At 49.1% G+C, this 18,589-nt stretch overlaps 1 protein-coding gene across 1 annotated transcript in view; it reads left to right on the top strand.

Moving 5' to 3' along the window:
• The window catches only part of SLCO2A1 (solute carrier organic anion transporter family member 2A1), a 29,854-nt gene that overhangs the window by 3,211 nt on the left and 8,054 nt on the right, over positions 1 to 18,589 (top strand). The window contains exons 2-5 of the mRNA XM_082319585.1: positions 9,535 to 9,672; positions 11,724 to 11,886; positions 15,607 to 15,822; positions 17,933 to 18,031. Coding sequence (XP_082175711.1) covers positions 9,535 to 9,672; positions 11,724 to 11,886; positions 15,607 to 15,822; positions 17,933 to 18,031 — 616 coding nt within the window. The remainder of the gene's footprint in view (positions 1 to 9,534; positions 9,673 to 11,723; positions 11,887 to 15,606; positions 15,823 to 17,932; positions 18,032 to 18,589) is intronic.

Consider the following 18,589-nt stretch of genomic DNA (forward strand, 5'->3'; position numbering starts at 1 on the left):
GGCTCACATGCCAGTATCGTTTTCAGAGTGCCTTTTGCAGGGCTGGGGCCAAAAATAACAAATTATTTTTCTGTGCAAACCATCTTGGTCCTCCATGTTCACCACGACGGGGACCACCGCCTCCCTGCACTGCCTTCCATTGCTCTCGGGGTGTTTTTCAGTGCTGGCCCTGTTGCTGCTGATGTTTGGAGTTGCAGGAGCATGATGGTGCTGGGCATGGGCATCAGAGAGGGAAAGTGGTGGAGAGCAGCAGGTCTAATGGTTCTGCAGGGATTTGAAGAGCGAGACGGGGACAGGAGCTCTGGGGATGGATAGTATGGCAGTGCTGCTGGGGATGCAGAAGGACTGGTGCAGAAGCAGGCACTCGGGGAGGCAGTGGCCTGTGGATGTGACTGCTGGCTCATATCCATGCTCTGACACAGCAGGCATTTACAGCTGATCTCTGTACCCTACAGGAACGTGGTTGGTGACAGTTCCTTGTTGCTGCTATGGAAGTTACTCCCTGTTATATGTGGGTATTAATGACTGCAGCTGCAATTACAGCAAACACCACCAAAGCTCTGCCTACACTGATATTTAAGGGCACTGCCTGGCTCAGCCGACAGTGTGTTTGCGGTCTGCACTGTGTCTCGTATCTGGAATAAACCTGGTCATTGTGTGTATGTTTTTGAGTGCCCTCTCAAATGTGGCAGGGTTGCTTGAACCCCTCTAGAGGGGTTCAAGCTGTTTGTCTTGAGACACCTTGAAGAGAGAAAGCAGAATGCAAAATGCCTTCAGTTTTTGGGGCTGGGAGGATGCTGCTGAGCACTGTCCCCTGCAAGAAGCCTAGAGCATCTCTGTAATCCCACAGTGGTGGTGGAGATGGGTGATGAAGAGCAAGGACAACCCTCTACTTTGAAGTTCACCAGAGCTTCCAGCATTGTGCTGACTGGCACTGGGATTTTCAGGGGGTTGCAGTTGTGCTGCTTGGCAAATGTGGGATGAACCCAACCTTCAGGTGGATGCCGGTACCTAGTGGCACTGGGGATACTGGACCTCACAGCCTAGAGGTACAAAACAGGTTTGAAAGTTGGAGAAGTGGTGGGTCATTAGTCTTTTTGATACCCATGCACGGCCATGGACCCCATCACTGTCCCCTGGTCCAGGGTCCTAACTGCTGTCTCCAATCATCATGTCCATGCCCATCTTGCCCTTCCAGACATCCACTGAAAAAGGATTATTTCAAAGGTGTTATATATTTGCAGTGCCTCAGATGTTTTGGCTTCTTCACCTTTATTGTCTCTTTTGTGGTTTTGTGCTATTTTAATTGATAGCTAATTGCTTGCTCTGGATCCCCAGAAACATGACAAGGAGGAGAGCTTTATAAATATCTTGTTACTTAGCTGAGTCGGACTGGTTTCAGCTGGAAGCCAGTTAGCTGGAGAGTGCAGGGGAGCAGTGTGAAATGGTTGGGAGCGCAGGCAGGGGGGCCCTGCGGGGACCCCATGGACCACCTGGCCTGGAAAAGGAAGCAGGAGGATAACAGAGAGTTATTGTCACTTATGTCAGCTGGAGGGAGTCTAGGGGCAGATTTAAAAGCCTTAGATTTAAATTGGGTGCTATATTGGAGCAGGGAGGGGGGTGGTATGGAAGAGTGTAGGAGTGGAGACAAACAAGGTCAGAAGGAGACTGTGGGCTCTCAGAGTGTGATAAGGCTTTAAAGCATCCCAAGGTGAAGATGTTGGGGGCATGCGGGGTGCAATGGCCAGGAGTGGGGAGCTCTCCCATCCCCGGGGAGGCTGGATGCCTTCTGCAGAAGAAACAGGAGCCTTGCACTGGGGTCTGAGGCACCAGCAGCATCAGGGCAAGTTTTTTGTCCCTTCCTTTAAAGGAATTAAAGGAATTTGCTGAGAGGAGTGTATTTCAGAAGCCTGGAGATGTAACAGTCGTGCTCTCATATCCTGTTGGAAAAGATCATGAATTGCTTTATTTAGCTGTTAGCAAGAATGGGAGATTCATCAAGACAGCATGGCTGTAGGTTTGGAGAGGGAAGCACTGAGAGAAGATAAGTCGTTGTTTAGGGCCATTGGTTTAAGCAAGAAAATCAAGGGATATGCCAATACTGGGCTCTGTGCAAGGAGACATAGCGAGTTGGATGAGCGTCTGTAGCAAAGAAGCAAGCAGGGTCCTTAGGACAAGTGGGGTGGCATGGGGAGAAGGACCTGCTGTGACTGGGGTCTTCCAGCATTCATGGTGATGGTGCTGGCATCAGAAAGCAAAGGTTAGGTTTGGATGGATCCAACACTGTGTTTATGTCTGGCTTTGGTGGTATCAGGTTCCAAAAGGGACCAGCAGCAGGGTAAGGAAAAAGATGGGGAAGAGTCAGACTAAAATGAGTTGGAAAGTTTAGTGGGATCAAGGTCTAGGAGACATGAAACAAGATAATTTTATGAGGGGCAAGGTGATTCAGTTCCCAAACACAACCAAGGAGTGGTCAGGGTAGATATGATTATCATGAGGGAGAGGAGTGTTGCTGATAGGGAGCATGAGGCATGGCCAGGGCTGCGGGTGTGCAAGAGGAGTGTTTACATACATTTGTAGGTCAGGGAAAATGAAGCCAAGCTGAAGCTACCTTCAAGGAAATCATGATTGGATCCTGATGCACCATAAAGAAAAGAGACTTTCAGAAAAAATGAAAGAGCCAAGACCCAACCACACAACCTACCTGTGCGCTTGGTCTGGTTGCAGGAAGAAAGAAGACTGCTTAACGATATGCATCGTATTTTGCAGGCAGGAGTATTTTCTCAGCAGCAGCTTGGGAAGGAGCAAACCCTCGCACCTCACAGGATGAGGGTCTGCTCTCAGCAATCCTCTGCAGCCAAAAACCTCCTTTCTTTCTGACATCTGCAATGCGCATCTGCACGTTAAGGCAGGGACATGTTTTTATGTCCCCTGGAGTGCTCCCTCTACAGCAACTGAACAAAGCAGGGCTTGCACAGACCTTGCAAGGGCATCAGGATACAGTGCAGGGAAATCCCATGTGTACATTCGTTGCAAAAAGAGCAAACATTGTCTTTGCACTTGACAATTGGGGGTTGTAAAATGTGGATTATTTGGCAGTAGACAGCCATCATTGCAACTAATAATCTGGGCAGCGGCATGCTTCAGAGAATCCCTAATCATTTTAGGTTTTTTATGAGTTTATTTTTTGCAGTAGAAATAAAATTTAAGTGCCAACTTCTGCCACTGGACCGTGCTTCAGGCTCAGAGGTTTTGTGTTAAGGGATGTGCTATATGGCAGGGTATTTGGTTCCTTCTGTGGAAATGTTGCTTTTTTTTTTTTTTTTTTCCATCTTTCATGGTGCTTTTTGATCTATAAATCTAGGCAGCTGCGTGTAGGAAAGAGATGCCAAGGAGAGATTTATTTCCCCACGCATGTCCATATACTTTTCATTTCCAGCTGATATATTTCTTTCGGACTGAGTGATCTCAGCCATCCTAAGAGGATCTCTTAGTGTAGTGAGTGTTGATCATATACAAGCTCTAAAATAAACAGCCTGTCTTCTCCCTGACTATTAAAATTTTTGGGATATTCTTATTACTTCCTAAAGTTCCCCCCTCCCCTTTCTTTTTTCCCCTTGGAAGCTCAGGAGAGTAAAGTGGAAGAAGCCTTCAGAGGTGGGCACGTTGGGGTCTCCTGCTTTGGGCCATAACTTTCCACTAAGGTCAAACAATTTTGCTTTGGCCCTCCGGAGCCCAAAATGCAACTCTAATAGTACTATGTGGGAAGGAAAGAGCTAACAGAGCATCCTTACCCCTTGTCCTTTCCAAACATTTACTCCAGCCAGATTAATTTTGCACCTTCCTTCAAGGACTGCTGTCCTCCCTCGGTGTCATCAGTCAGCTGGGAGCAGTCCTGTGAGGATCTCCACTCCTCTTTACAGCTCCCCAGGCAGCTCTTGTGTCCATCTAATGAATTAAGCCCTGGCTCTTTCCATCCACGCTGCTAGCGGTGCTGCTGTTGGAAGGCTGTTGAGCATGGAGGTTAGCACTGGTGTGTGCATGAGAGCCAGAGCTGGGAGCTGCCAATGCTCTCTCCTCACAGGGTGAGCTGCACCATCAACATTTTCACCTTCTCTAGTTCCAGGCAGGGCTGCCAAGGTGAAGACACTGAAAAATGAGGTGAGAGATGACTTTGGACACGAGTGCTGCTACCACAGCATGAAGCTGTGGAAGTGGAGCAAGGAATTAACCCTTAACTCACTCCTCCACATGGCAGAGAGGAAGGGGCAGTGGCTGTGCCGCACGTAGCAGCATCTTCCCAGACCCCTGGTCCCTGCAGAGCAGAGCCAGGCTCCCTCGTGGAGGAGTCTTCTGGATCCTGAAGGCTCCAGAGAGGCAGTTCATTCCTTTGAAATAAAAACAAACCTGAATTTTTTTACCTGGCCTTGACTCTGACCCATGTCCAACACATGCATGCTGGGGTTATCAAGCACTTCATGTTTGGTTTTTCTTCTTGCCAAGCCTTTTATTGGCTGCCTTGGTCACAAGGGATGCTTCCCCAGCCTGCCCCCCAGAAAGTCTCTTATGAAACAGTCCACCTTTCATAATAGGCTTTTCTAAAGTCCAGTGTCTGTGTACCTGTTTGTTAAGGCCAGTGACAGTGTTGACAGTGCATTATCTTACATAAGCAATATGGAAAGAGAGACACACGAGATAAGGGAGTACAGCTTAGCAGACCCAGTATGTGACATGGGGTAGTGCAAGTACCTGCTGCCTACCAGCACTGCCTGCAACAGTGCCTGCTCCCAGTGCACGCATCCAGCCCCGGGAGCAGCAGCCTCCCTCTGACCCCAAAACCTTCTGACCCAAGAACACCTACCTCAAGGACAGGTTTACCCCCTGGCTCTGGCTTCCTCATCCTTGTCTGCTTTATGGGTTCAGCACAAAGCTGGAAGACCCCCTTTCTCCTCCCAGAGCCTTATTTTATTCCCTGTGAGCTTCAGGGAAGTGGAAAGGGTGCAAGTGGGTCTTCTAAGGTGGCTGCAAGGTCTGAAATGCCATCTCAGACATCTCCCAGGAGCGCACCAGGCACTGTGGCCATACCTGGCATCCCATAGGGATGTCTTGGTGCCAGTATAGGATCTCAGCCTTGCTGCTGCATCTTCATGCCTGGCGACTACCTGCAGCCCAGCCTGCCCCTGCCTTAGCCCCACCAGCCCTCCGAGTAAAGTATTTGTTGAACACATCTCCTCTGAAGGAGGTTTGGGTTGGGATTGACTGAATAGCTGCCAGCTCTCTGCTTTGAACCTGAGAACTGTTGTCCAGACCATGGAGGGACCAGTCCCCTCTCTTCCCTGCAGCAGGGTGGATTTCTCTTCCTTATGAAAAAGTATTACCTTGGGAGGTGCTAGTCTCCACAAAATGGGGCAAGGAACAGCATGTCTGCAAGGGACCTTTCCCCAGGCATTTGCTATCCTTTTAAATGAAGTGTGTCTTGGAAAGGAGTCAAGTGTCTTGTATAAACAGCCTGGAGTCAGGATCGCTCAGGCACTCTGAAGGAAACACAGAGATGATTAAGAGGGGATTTTGTGTGTGTGCGGGTGCATGTGGGTGCACACCTTTGGCCTCTCTGCCCTGCTCCCTGACTGCCTGCAATTGCTGCTTGCCTGCAGCTCCAAAAATACACCAGGCTCTGATGGGAGCATCTTCTCCGCACTTCGTATTTGTGGGAGTGTCCCTGACTCCTTAACCTCCCACCGCGCCTTCGCCTTTGGTGCCGTTGTGCCTGCTTTGCATCAGCAAAACCTCCCTTCAGATGAGTTTGGCTCTTCTTTAAAACCCCCTTCTTCGTTAAGTGTTATGGAAGGTAGAGGATAGCAGTTCCATCCCCTCCTGGGGTTGCTCAGCGGGTGCATGGGGCCAACCAGCTCTGGTGCTCTCTGCAGCTGGAAGGGACCAGGTTGGTGCTGGTTTCCATGGACCAGCATGTTGTGGGTGGTCAGCATGAACATATGGGGATGGGGATGCATGGGGAGAGGGACAGGGATGGGAGAGACCTGTGAGGACCTGTGAAAGGACACAGGAGAGTGGTGCCCTTCATCTCCACCAGCCTCAGAGGTCTGCTCTTCTCAGCTGTAGTGTCTCAGCCAGTGCCAAGGCCAGGTGGTGCACGGGCTCCTTTTGGGGAGCCCTCCAAGTAAGCCCCTCTCCCAGCTATTTGCACTTAGAGCCTTCAAGGTTTGGGCTGTCATTATTTTAATTAGAATTGAGTCTGCTGAATGCAGGGGAAGTCTTAAATCAGGCACATCTCTCGCCTCCAGATAGTCAAAGTGCGTTTGGAAGAGTCGAGCTCCAGCTGCACAAGTCCTGGAGCAGCAGCTGTTTTGCTTTCCTCTGACTGTTTTGGGTGGCAGCTTCTTCCCAAGCAAAATAATCTCCTCTGCCCTTCCCCTCCCATCCTCCGGACTTTCTGCATCCAAGGGCTGAGGCTGCTGTGTGGTCTCAGTGCCATCAGCAGTGTGGGGTGGGATCGGGTCCCCTGAGCATCCTTTGTGTTCTTCTGCCTTTCCTGCTAACCCTGCTCATAGCAGCCGAATTAGGAGGACTCATGGGGCGGGGGGGCGGGGAAGTAGTTGCACCCCAAAGTCTTTCTCTCACCTTGTCAGTGCTCTCCATCTGCATTTCTCCCACCTTGCCTTCCCTCACAGCAGGCAGCCCCAGCTTGCTCCCAGGCATCTTGGGATCCACAGCCCCATTTTGTCCATCCCCCGGTCATCACCAATGCATAAACCCATCTCAGGCCATCTCCTGCCAGCTCTAACTTTTCCTGCCTGCCCTCTCTGACCACAGCTTGTCCCTCCCATCTCCTGCCCTCCTCCATCCTCTCCTGAAGCACAGCCAGTGCTGCTTCCCCATGGTCCTTCCATGCCTCTACCTTCTCCCCATCCCCTGCTAACTCCAGCATTTTGGGGAGTCAGGCTGCCTTTCCTCCTCATCTTCCCTCCCTGTCAGCATCCCCTCTCTCCCCAGCACTTCTCATCTCCCTGTCTGCCCTGAGATTAGGCTGACATTTGCTGCGCTAAATTCAGCCTTAGTGATCCACCCTCTTCCCTCCTTGTTGGTAAACAGCTTGGCTTCTCCAGCTAACGCCTCACACCAGGAGAGCTCTCCCTCCAGCTGCTCTGCATCTCAGGCAGTCCCAGCCCTCCACTGTTTAGCCAGTGTTTCCTTATTTGAATGACTTCAGTAGGGTCTGGCCAGAGCTGCAGGAACAAAAATTAATGTTCTCTGGCAACAAGATCCCCTCTCTGTTTCTCATCCTCACAGGAGTCACCTCTCTGCTCCAGACCAGCCTGGCTGGACTAGGATGATGAGGGTGGTGAGACACTGGAACAGGTTGCCCAGAGAAGTTGTGGAAATGTCCCTGGAAGTGTTCAAGGCCAGGCTGGATGGGGCTTTGAGCAACCTGGTCTAGTGGAAGGTGTCCCTGTCCATGGCAGGGGGTTGGAGCTAGGTGATCTTTAAGGTCCCTTCCAACTCAAACCATTCTATGCTTCTATGACTAATTACACAGTGATCCCAGGTCAGGATTGGGGAAGGTGAAGGTGGTGGATCCAGCTGTCACCTGCAGGACCATGTGCTAGGACGGGTTTTTGAACATAGGAGTTGATAGCTGGAGGGTGTAGAGGTCATTCTGGTTCAAGAGTTTACTTTCAGATGTTTCACTTCCACTTTGTCCCCATCTGGAAGGGTTTCCTACATTACACCCTACATTGTTGCTCTGCGGCTTTTTGTTGGGGCAAAGTCCCACTCTGGGACTTTGTCCTCTCCTGCTTGGCTACCAGGGTGGCAGATACCTGCCTGATGTTAGCTTGTCTGCTGACACCCCTCCAAGTTGTGGCTGGGGAGTTCATGGCAGCAGCTTGTCCCTGTGACCCTTCTTCCCTCTTTTTTTGTCTTCCTCCTTTACTTTTCCATGGTCTCCAGGTTGTTCACAGCCTGCCCTCACACTGCCAGGGCTCCATTTTCTCCTTCCCCTTCATCTCCCATCCTCTTCTCTCCCGCTGTCTGTCAGCATCTCTCCCATCTCTTACGCTTTTAGATACCTGGCTCTGTCTTCTGGCTGGTGCTATCCTCCCTCACACGAGAAGCTTCCCAAGAAGCCATCTTCTTGCCCATCTTCTACCCAAATAATTCTCTTGCAATTGCCTGACCAGCCACAGGTAGATCCCCGGGGCTGTGCGTCCTCCTCTGCTCCCCAAAAGCCACTCCACCCATCTACAGCATTTGCATCCTCCATGTTGGGTGGACAATTTTGTTCTTTTTCTGCTTGTTTTTTTTCTTTTCCTTCACACAATGGGTCAGGGCTTCTGGGCACTACCGCCATTTCAAATAAATACTAATAACAAGTATTGCTGCTCTCCTAGCCAAGGACATAAGGAATTTGTCAGCCCTGAAGTACCTTTGATCCCCCGTTCATCATCTTGGGCTTCCCACTGTTATCTTTGTGGGACATGCTTCCGGTATTCAGCAAATATTTGATTTCCTGTGAATTTAAATAAAAAGAATTTTTCCTTTTTTTTTTTTTTTTTATAAATTATTCTAAAATACTTTTGGCACCATGTGGACGCATACCATTCCAAGAAAAATAACGGAAAACTGTTCTGACTAAATATAGATCAAAAGACACTTGTGAGCTGCCTCTTGCATCCCCAGCTGAGAGCACTTTCCTCTCCCAGGCCACCCGGGCTCTTTCGACCATGCTTCTGCCCTGCCCTTACACTCTCTGTGTTCCTTCCTCTGCTCCAGGCAAGCTCTGCCTCCATTCGGCTTGGTTTCTGGCTCAACTTACAGCCTGGCTCAAGGGAAAGATGCTGTTTTTAGAATACTACAGAGGTCTTCCAGTAGTGAGACTACATTGTGCGTATTTCATCCTTTCCCTCTGGGGCTTTTAAAGCCCTTTTCCACTTTTTCTTGCAATACCCCTTGGAGCAGGTTCTGTTAATTGGCTTTACAGCTGAGCTAATCCAAGGGGCCAACTGGAAATACTGGATCTCAGGCAGTCTAAACCAGCATGGCTCCCTTTCAGCTGCGGCACAGCAGCTGCAGGGTTGGCTCTAACATGGTCTCAGGAGCACCCACCAAGTCTATGCAAAGTCAAGCCTGTCTCATTTATTTATCGTTGTACAACTCCCAGTGCAACAGGTCCTCCTAGGGTTAGAGGGTTGCTCTTGAGAGCTGCACAAGGATTGCCACAGTGCAAATAATAATGAATATTAATAATGATAAAGCAGAGGAAAGATAAAGACAGAGCTCCTTGTCCCCTCTTCTGAACGCTGCATTGCTCATTTTGCAAAGCTAAATTAATTAGGGATCCAGGACTGAGCCCTTCAGTACATCTGTTGCATGTCAGAGATGCAGCCATATTGGCCAACTTGAGTCCATGTGCATATGACTCTCAAGTGCCTCACACAGGACGTGGTCTCCAGCAGTTACACATCAGTAGGGCACTAACTGAGTGATAACTGGGATGGCACATTTTTTTTCCCGCAGGTGTTTGTGCTGTGCCATGGGCTTCTCCAGCTCTCCCAGCTCCTCTACAGCGCCAACTTCAAGAGCAGCCTTACGACCATTGAGAAGCGCTTTGGGCTCTCCAGTCTCTCTTCAGGTTTCATCTCCAGCTTGCACGAGGTAACTGGGTGAGATGCTTGTGAGGGGGCCCCCAGGAGTGGCCAGAACGCGGGGGGACCTTCCCCAAATAGGGTCTCAGGGTTGTTCACACTCAGTGCTTCCTCAGCCATGCCTACATATACTGGATGAAGCAGATGTTGCTGTATACTTGGACAGCTCTTCACACTTCACTACTGCTGTACCATATGCCAGGAGATTGAAGGTAGGGTTAGGTGGTGAGGACGTGGCCTTGGAGGGCAGCAGCAGAAAGCAGGTTGTGTCAGAAGAGACCACTCCACCCTGGCATGCCAAACATCTCCAGCAGACATGACTGGGAGACGTGCAATGTGATTCTTCTCCTTTGGTCACAGTTCTTGTAGCTTTTGCGAAGAGGAGCATTTTATTACAAGTGGTACCCACACAACTACATCTCCGTGAGCAAATTACAGTAAAAGTATCTGTTTTCATAGGTGTCTCATTGGCTTCAGGAATGACTCTGGCCTGAGTCATTCTCAGCTTTCTCTGAAAGGAGACCCTGGCCAGCAGTCTCTCCAAGATCTACTGCCTTTCTTCAGTGGTCCCAGCTCCTGATGGCCCAGTGGCAAAGGACTGACTTTCACTGGCATCATATTGCTGAGCTGGCCAAGGATTTTCCCATGGACACTTTTTAATCACTTACTCTTCTGGAATAAGTTTTCTAGTTCACGTTGTCATGAATTCTATCCTTTCTGGCAGCTCTTCAAGGCCAACTAGGAAAAGACCTGCTGGGAGAGACTTTCTTTTGATGACACAGACAAAGAAGTGTTTGGTGGCAGCCCACCTTGCATACAGCTGGTCTTCTTGCATGGGATCCTCCACCAAGAGGCTGAGCACTGAGAATCCTCCTGAGTCCTTGGGGAAGCAGATGCCCAGGTCTTACCCCAACCAGCACGTACATCCAAGAATCAAAAGACTAGTTCAAAGCCTATTGAGACCAATGAAGGACTTTGCACTGATTGTGACTAAGTCCAAACCATGCAAAAAAAAGAGACCCAGTATGGACAGTTGTAACATTGGTAATCCTCAACTGGCATAATTAAGCCCTGCAGAGTATCCCACCACCCACAGCAGTGATACATCTGTAACCTGTCTGCTCCTCATCCGCTAGAGAAATTACTGCTAATTATGAGACTTCACCAAAGCAAACGTCATGTAAAGCAGTCTGTTACTGCAAGAATATAAAGGGAAAAGGATTTGAACAGGACATATGCCATGCTCTTAAAGAATAACAGCTTTCAGACAACTGATATATCTTTATTCCTTTGCTTTATGAGAGGGGTTTCTGCACTTTACTCCAGCTCTGTGTGAGCTCCCCTGCCTGTCCAGGACCACAGTCTTTTCACATTGACGGCTGCAGCAATTCCAAGAACAAAAACCACAAAGAGATAAACAAGGGAGCCCATGTAAACATAAATAAAAAGTATTCTTAGCCATACATGCCAAGGTTAAAATAATGTTTAGCTTGTCCCAAGCTGACAAAGGCCATGTAATGGTAATTTTATGGTGTTCAACCCCTTGCCTGAATAAGCTGCATGTTTTCATATCTTTTTAGCTAATCATATCTACAGTTGCAAATGTCCGGAGTCACAAACATTTGCAATGAGCTGGACTTTGTAGCTGGGCTCGTGCCTGCTTAGTCATGGGAATGAAGGCAATATGCTTCATTTCTTGCTGTGTTTGGGGGAATCATTAGTTTATGCCACATCCTATGAGGTGGGAGGCATATGTGGGTGCTGAAAAAAGCCCCAGCCAGACCACGGGGAGGTTGTGAAGCCATCTGTGACAACAAGGGATGCACACAGGTGACAGAAGCCAAGGAGCTGTCCTGCTGGCTTTTGATGAGAAGGAAGCACTGACTTGCTGTGAATGTCCAGGGTGATGGGCTGTCCCGTTCCTGCTCTTGTGGGGGGTCAAACACCACCTGATAAGAGAGCTCTTCACCCACCCAGACACAGTCATGGGGGACCATTTACAGAGTCTTGCCTTTCTCCCTGATGTCTTCTAACGTCCCCATTTCACTGTGCCCTTTCCAGATCGGCAACGTGGTCCTCATCATCTTTGTCAGCTACTTCGGCAGCCGAGTTCACCGCCCACGGGTGATCGGTGTGGGGGGGCTGCTGCTGGCAATGGGAGCGTTCTTGGTTACCCTGCCCCACTTCCTATCAGACCCTTATGAATACGTCACGCTTAGCACCGGTAAGTACCTTCACCCTTATCGCCATGACCTGTCCCAGCACAAATCCATCTCCAGTTGCTCTGGGCTGGGTTACCTGTGCCTACCCAAAAAACAGCATTGTATCCAGCACACACACAATTTAAACACAGTGTTTGGAGGGAAAGACTTAAGGCAGAGATTTGTTATTTTAAGCCTGACTTCGGTATAGTTTCGCAGCTCCTTCTGAATGCAATAATTATATGTGGCATCCCTTCCACCTCTTCTGCACATGTCGTTCGAGCCACGTTATCAGGTGCCAAGTGCTGTGGTCGTGGTGAAGTACCTAAATTCCCCATAGGTGCTCCTAAAGGCCTCCAGAGGGAACAGTCTGTGTTTCAAGTTCAGCAGGCGGGATCTCTCCCTCCAGGCTTCCAAGACACCTCTTTCTCGCATCAGTGCCCAAGGAGCTTGCTGTAGGGCTGAGACCCCTGAGATAGCCATCATCCCACACGGACATGCCACCCCAGGAATATTTGTAAGGAGGTTCCACAAACGTGGAACTTGAAAACTAATAGTTTAACTAGCTTAATATTTGATTTTTAATATGCTTCTCTCCTGGCTGTGCCCACCCATCTTTCTTCAGATCTCTAAGCACACCATGTCCCTGCTTTCTGCACGGGCGGTCTGCGTCCTTCCAACCTGCTCCTGAGCATCCTAGAAATAGGTTTGCTTTCTGTAGCATCAGAAAAGCCCCAGCTGCAGCTCTAAAGCTGCATTACTGGCTAATGCAGACAGCATTGTTATTAACAATGACATTCAGGTATCCAAAAAGCCAGCCAAGGAGAGAGAGTGAAACAACTGTGAGCAGAGAGAGCTGCTGATGGGGCAGCAGATTTGGAGCAGAAGCCCTGGGATGCAGGAGATGCTGGTTCTGCTGCTGCTGTCCTGTGTGACTGGAAAAAATCACTTCACTTCTGGCTTTTTTGGGGCACTGGTGCGTTTCCTGAGGGGGCTCAAAGGCTCTGTGGTACCTTGCCACTGAGGCTTTGTGCTTTTCTGAACTCTGAGCTGGATTCATACCAGAACAGTTCTTGCCATATCAGTCTCATTTGGATGGCCCTTATCCGCTCAAGAAGTTAATAGCTGTGGCACTGTAGGTCAGTCTTCACATGCTCTGGGGAAAAAGGCTGATAAGAAGGCTTGAAAGTACAGTCTTGATGTCTGTTTATGCCTTGTTGCACCAGCTAGGTTTTGACCTTCTTCTCCTTTCTCCTGGTTGTTGCGCATGACAAAAGAGGTTGCTCTTGGTGATCCCACTGCAGGCAGCTGAGAGCTGTGGCAGCGCAAGGGAGAAGAGCAAACACTCCTGCTGCAGCCTGGCTTCCCTGCAGCCCTGCTGAGAGCCCAGACTGAATGCAAATGCAGCTGATGGTTTGCCTATAGCCCAAAGCATTAGGAAAGGAACATTATCTTTACTGGAGTCACAGAGGTATTGCAGCATGAGAAGTGAGGTTGTCTCCCTGCTGCTGAGCAGTATGCAGGTGATTGATAGAGCAGAGTTAAGATCTCCTGTCCCCAGGACCTGTTCTGCTCTAGCCAGTAAGCCTTATGATCCATACTAAGGAGGGCTACTGGTTTAACTGGGCAGGCTTTGGGAACAAGCTAGTGTGTACAACAACAGCTCCGGTTTCCATGCAGAATGCAATATGCAGAAGAGCCTGCATCATGTGCCAGAAGGCTGGCTTTGGTCTTCCCAAAGTGACTTCAGCCCCTAAATCCTCGGCATGCCAATGAGCTTTAGCCTCCTTGGGGATTGCCACCTCTGAAAACCCTAAGTCACCTCAGCTCTGTGCCAAGTTGCTCCCCCTGCGCCTGTGCCACTGAGGGGGATGGCAGCAGTCACAGCAGTGCTAGCCAGGGAAAGCCTTCCACCTCTAGTTAGAAGATGCTTTCTCCTGGGAACACTTTGAGCCCTGTGGATTGCGTCGTAGCCTGATTCTCTGGGCTCAAGGAGCCTTAGCTGTGCCGGGGAGCTGCTGGGTGGCCTTAGGCAAGTTGCTCCCCTTAGATAGGTCCTAACTTTGCTGCAGCTCAACAGGATGCAGACCCCGGACAGGGAGCAAACCACAGTGAGGACATAGCTGCTCACAAGTGCCTGACTGCTCCTACCAAAGGGTCAGAGATCCTCTGGCTTTGCTCTCCCACATCAGCTCTGGGAAATCAGGCACCACCACGGCTGATCTGCAAACCCAGATCCCATGAAACATTACTAAAAAAGATGGCCTGGTGTGGAGCTGAGAGTGTGCCAGCACTCATGCAGAAATATGAAGACCAGCTCTCTGCTGGCTCGCAGCTGCATCCCTGCTATGCAGCCTCGAATGTCTCCATGATTTTCAAGTCGGCCAGTTTGGAGACTGGATCAGGCATCAGGTGCTGAGTCTTCCGACAGCATAAATTCATGCATCAGACTATGAACTGGTAAGGATTCAGGACAGGGGCTGCTCTTACTGCAAAGGAAACAAGTCGAAGGAGAAGGTATCATCCTGCTCCCTGCCCAGAGCCCTACATGTCTCTGCCTGGTATTTACAACCCATGAAGATACTCCAGTCCTGATTGGACTTTGCATGGCAGTCTTGAGCAGCATGAAGACCTCCCCATGTCTGGATGGAATGAAGAAGTAAGATTCTTGCTCTGGGAGATGGGCTGCTCCTGAGCGAAGAGAGCAATGGAGATTCAGGGGCAGGGTGTCCTGCTCTGGACAGCCAGGTCACCCCAGAGAGCATTGCTCCCTGTTCCTGCCTGGGTACCACAAGGGAGCAAAGACCATTGATAACAAAAAGCCAGCCATGGGTTAGGTTTGCCCTCGTTAAACCAAGAGCAGCCTCACTCCACAGCATGCAACCTGGCATGAGAGGCTTCTGTGGCTTTCGCTTTTGCTGTGGTAAAATCTTTATTAGAAAAGAAGGCTCCTTCTGTCTGGCAATGATGATGTTGACTCTTTAGACAACGTGGCTTTGAATGGACTTACATAAGGATTTTTGTGGTGACCTACTATTAGGCATGTGCTGCTGCACTACGCCAATGAAAACCCCTAATCACCTGACAAATATTTGGTTTTGTTTTGTGTCTGTTTGCTCAGAAGTGTAGAAAATCCACAGTTGCTACATTAACGAGAAAGATGTAATAGGAATGTTGAACTAATTACAAATAAAAAAAAAAAAAAAAAAGCTAGAGTGGGAAGAGCTACCATCAAAAGACAGGACTTACTTACTCTCTTGCTCTATAATGCCTTCATTTTGCATGAAAACCAGGTTTTTCCATCCATGAATATTAAGGCTTTTCCACTGGCTTTGACATCATCTGTCCGAACGCTTTTGTCCGTTGGCTGGGTCCAGTGTTGCTGCAGCTTTGATGGAGAGCTTTTTATCCTCTGCTGACAGCTTGAATGCAGCTCACTGAAGCTGGGCTGCAGGGCTGACCCTTCGCAGGAGAAATTAATTTGCTTCCATCTTCTCTGATCAGCCTGTCTTTAAAAGTTTGATAAAAACCACAGCCTCGTTGTTTGCTACGCTGACCTCAGCATAATACCCCAAAGAAAGAGAAAGGTGATGAGAACTGCTAAATAAAATGAGCAATCCATCCAAAATCCAACAGTGTGTGCCTACTCACAAATTTGGGAGATTCCTGATATTTAGGGATTTAGTGTGGGAGGAGGCAGGGGATGTGCCCAGCCTTGTAATGCTCATTCTTCTCCCTTTCAGGTAACAAAAGCCAGGTCTGGGGTGAACTCTGCTATGCAGAGAATAAGTTTTTGTGCCCGAACGCCACCCAGGATCCCCAGAAGGAGGCCAGCAGCATATGGGCAATGATGGTCATCGCCCAGCTGCTGGCTGGAATCGGAACAGTTCCCATCCAGCCCTTTGGGATATCCTACGTAGACGACTTTGCAGAAGCAAACAATTCCCCGCTGTATGTTGGTAAGTGGGACCGTTATTGTATATAATTTTGTTTCCTCCAGACCTTAGAGGTGAGATGTAGAGGTGCTGATTTGGAGAGCTACCTCTGGACACAGGTTGAGCAGCCAGTGGGACTCAGATGAGATTCTCCCCTATTAAAAAGCTGGGCTGTCGCTCCCCTTGACAGTCAGCTGTTCTCTGTAAGGTTATATTTATGGTGTGGGTGTTAGGAAGCCAAAGAATCAGGGCAAGAAGATGAGATCGATGAGCTGGGGCTTCTCTCTTGTGTCTGTGAGAACTTATGCCATCCATGGTGGGAAAGAGTAGTAAGGAAACCTTCTGAGAGGCCATCTCCTTCTCGTATTAAGCATCAGTTGATCACGGTTTAACCAGAGGTATGACAGCCTGCAGGAGCCAATTAACACAGGTTTTGCATCAAGGGTTCAAAATCAACATTTTTGCCATGGAATTGGTCCTTGCCCGGTGGGGTCTGCCCAGGCTCGGGAGGACTTCTTGATTGCAAAGAGATAGGTGCTGGCTTCCATGTTAAACTGCATTTTTTTCCCTGTGAATGGCAAAACCCATCTGGTGCTGGCCTGCCTACGTGAGCTTTGAGCTCTGTCCATAAGCTATTTAAAAACCTGATTCCTCCTGGTGCCGAACAATGTCTTTAAAGCAGCCAAAGGCGTCAGAATGATTTAGGAGTTGAAAGCGGATGTTCCAAAATAAGGTAATCCCTAAAGGAGAAGGAAAGCCTTTGGAATTAGATTCCCAAGGACAGGCTTTGGACAAGCACTGGAGTGCTTGGCAGGGTCTCCAGACCCACCCAAGTCTGCTTTTCTCCAGGCTTCTGTTGGAAAGGGCTGCTGCACCACCTAAGAGCTCTGCAGAAAGTCTCCTGTGTGGGTAGTACTTGCTCCTCTCAGCTCAAATATGGTAGTCTGGGCTGGCAAAAGGAGGGACAGAGCATCCTTGTCTTCCCCCTGTGGCAAGGGGTCACTGTTCCCAGGACCTCTGAGTGCCCTTTTGATTCCTAAACCTGCAGGTCCTGAAGACGAAGGAAAATGGGACTGGCTTGTTCTTTATAATATAGGTGGTCACTTTAGGGCCGTGGGAATGTCCATGTTGGGGGTACAGCTACTGTGAGTCTGGATTGCCTCAATACAATGTAAATACCATTGCCCTTTGAGTTGTGTTTTGTTTTAGGTCTCAGCATCTTCCTATGAAAGGGAACACTACTGCCTATGTATGAAGTTAAATACTCCTTCTCTAAAGACCCTGCCCTTCAGTACTTGGGTTTATGTTGTAGAAACAAAAGCACTGCCTTGCCTAATTGGAAAAAAAACAACTTTTAAAATAGGTGCATAGCTGAGGCATAGCAGTGGGATCAGGCACTTTCATACCCAGTATGCTCAAAGGCTCCAGACCAGCAAAATGCACAGAAATGGTCAATGCAGTTCAAGCAAGCTGTCTCCTTTTGAACATCTTAAGAAGGTTGTGCAAAGAGTTTCTTTCAGGGAGGAAACTTGAATCCTTTAATTCCAAAGAAGTCAAAAGGAAACATTTTGACCTTATGGGTTGGGTCCAAGTTATCTATTTTTTGAACGGGATAGTTCAGCTGAACCGAGGGTGATCTGCTGGCCTTTTTGCTCTCAGCATCTTTCACCTCCCCTGAAGTTTGCACCAAATGTTTTTGCTTGGATCTAAGGACTGAGATGGCTTTTTTTCCTTGGCCTCCTGTAGGAGATTAAGGTCTCCATCACCTGCAGGAGCCCAGGATGGCACTGTCCTCTGCTCTCTGGGGTTCCCCCCTTTGTCACAGTGAATCATGGATATTCACAGTGTAGCTGACAACTTTTAGTGCATCAGCAAAACCTTGATTGCAGCAGAGCAGAAGGACTTTTTCTGCAGGCAGCTGCCTGCCCTCCTCTTAATCCTATTAGATAAACACCATGTTCAGTATCATCTGAGCAATGGGGATAGTCTCATCATCTGCCACTTGATAAAAAATGGTTTCTCTCCTCTGCATGTTATAACACCATTCCTGCCTCACATGGGAAGACAAAAGCAGTATCTGCATTGAAGCTACCATTCCCTTCTCACACTGGCTCTCTCTGCTCCCTTTTTTCAGCCATCCTCTTTGCCATCGCTGTGTTCGGCCCTGCTTTTGGATACTTGCTGGGATCTGTGGTGCTGCGACTCTTTGTGGATATTGGAAGAGTTGACATTGGTGAGTATTTCTCAAGTAGCGATGGTCCTTCTAAAAGCCTTCTGTGAGTCAGAAGGTCACACTGACATGACTGGTGGCAGAAGCCACCAGTCCCGTGACCCACAAAACCCATTCCCATGGAAAGACCTGACCTGGAATAGCATCCACAGTGCACCTCTCCACTCCATCTCCCTGTGAGGAAGACTACAGATTGTCCTGAAGCCACCACTGAAGCAGAGCCCTGAGGTAGGGACATTTCAATGTCCTGCTCATGGTGCTGCACTGAAGCGCTGGTGGTCATTGCTGGGGTCTGCCCACTGCCACCACGCTGAGGAAATATCACACTACCCCAGCACAGTGGTGGAGACGAGCAGGGACATCTGAAGCATCCAGGGATGGAGAAGACAACCACAGGGCAACCATTGCCCTATGGGTGCACAGGAAATCTCAAGTCTACTCGTCCTCCTCCCCACCACCCTTCACCAGCATCTGCAGAGAGAGGGACCAAGCCAATGCCACTGCAGGGCTTATTTTCTTTATCTGCAGTTCATGCTTATTATTTCTGGTAACTTAATCACT

Source organism: Platalea leucorodia, assembly GCF_965183815.1.
Source record: "Platalea leucorodia genome assembly, chromosome: 8".
Classification (NCBI taxonomy): Eukaryota; Metazoa; Chordata; class Aves; order Pelecaniformes; family Threskiornithidae; genus Platalea; species Platalea leucorodia.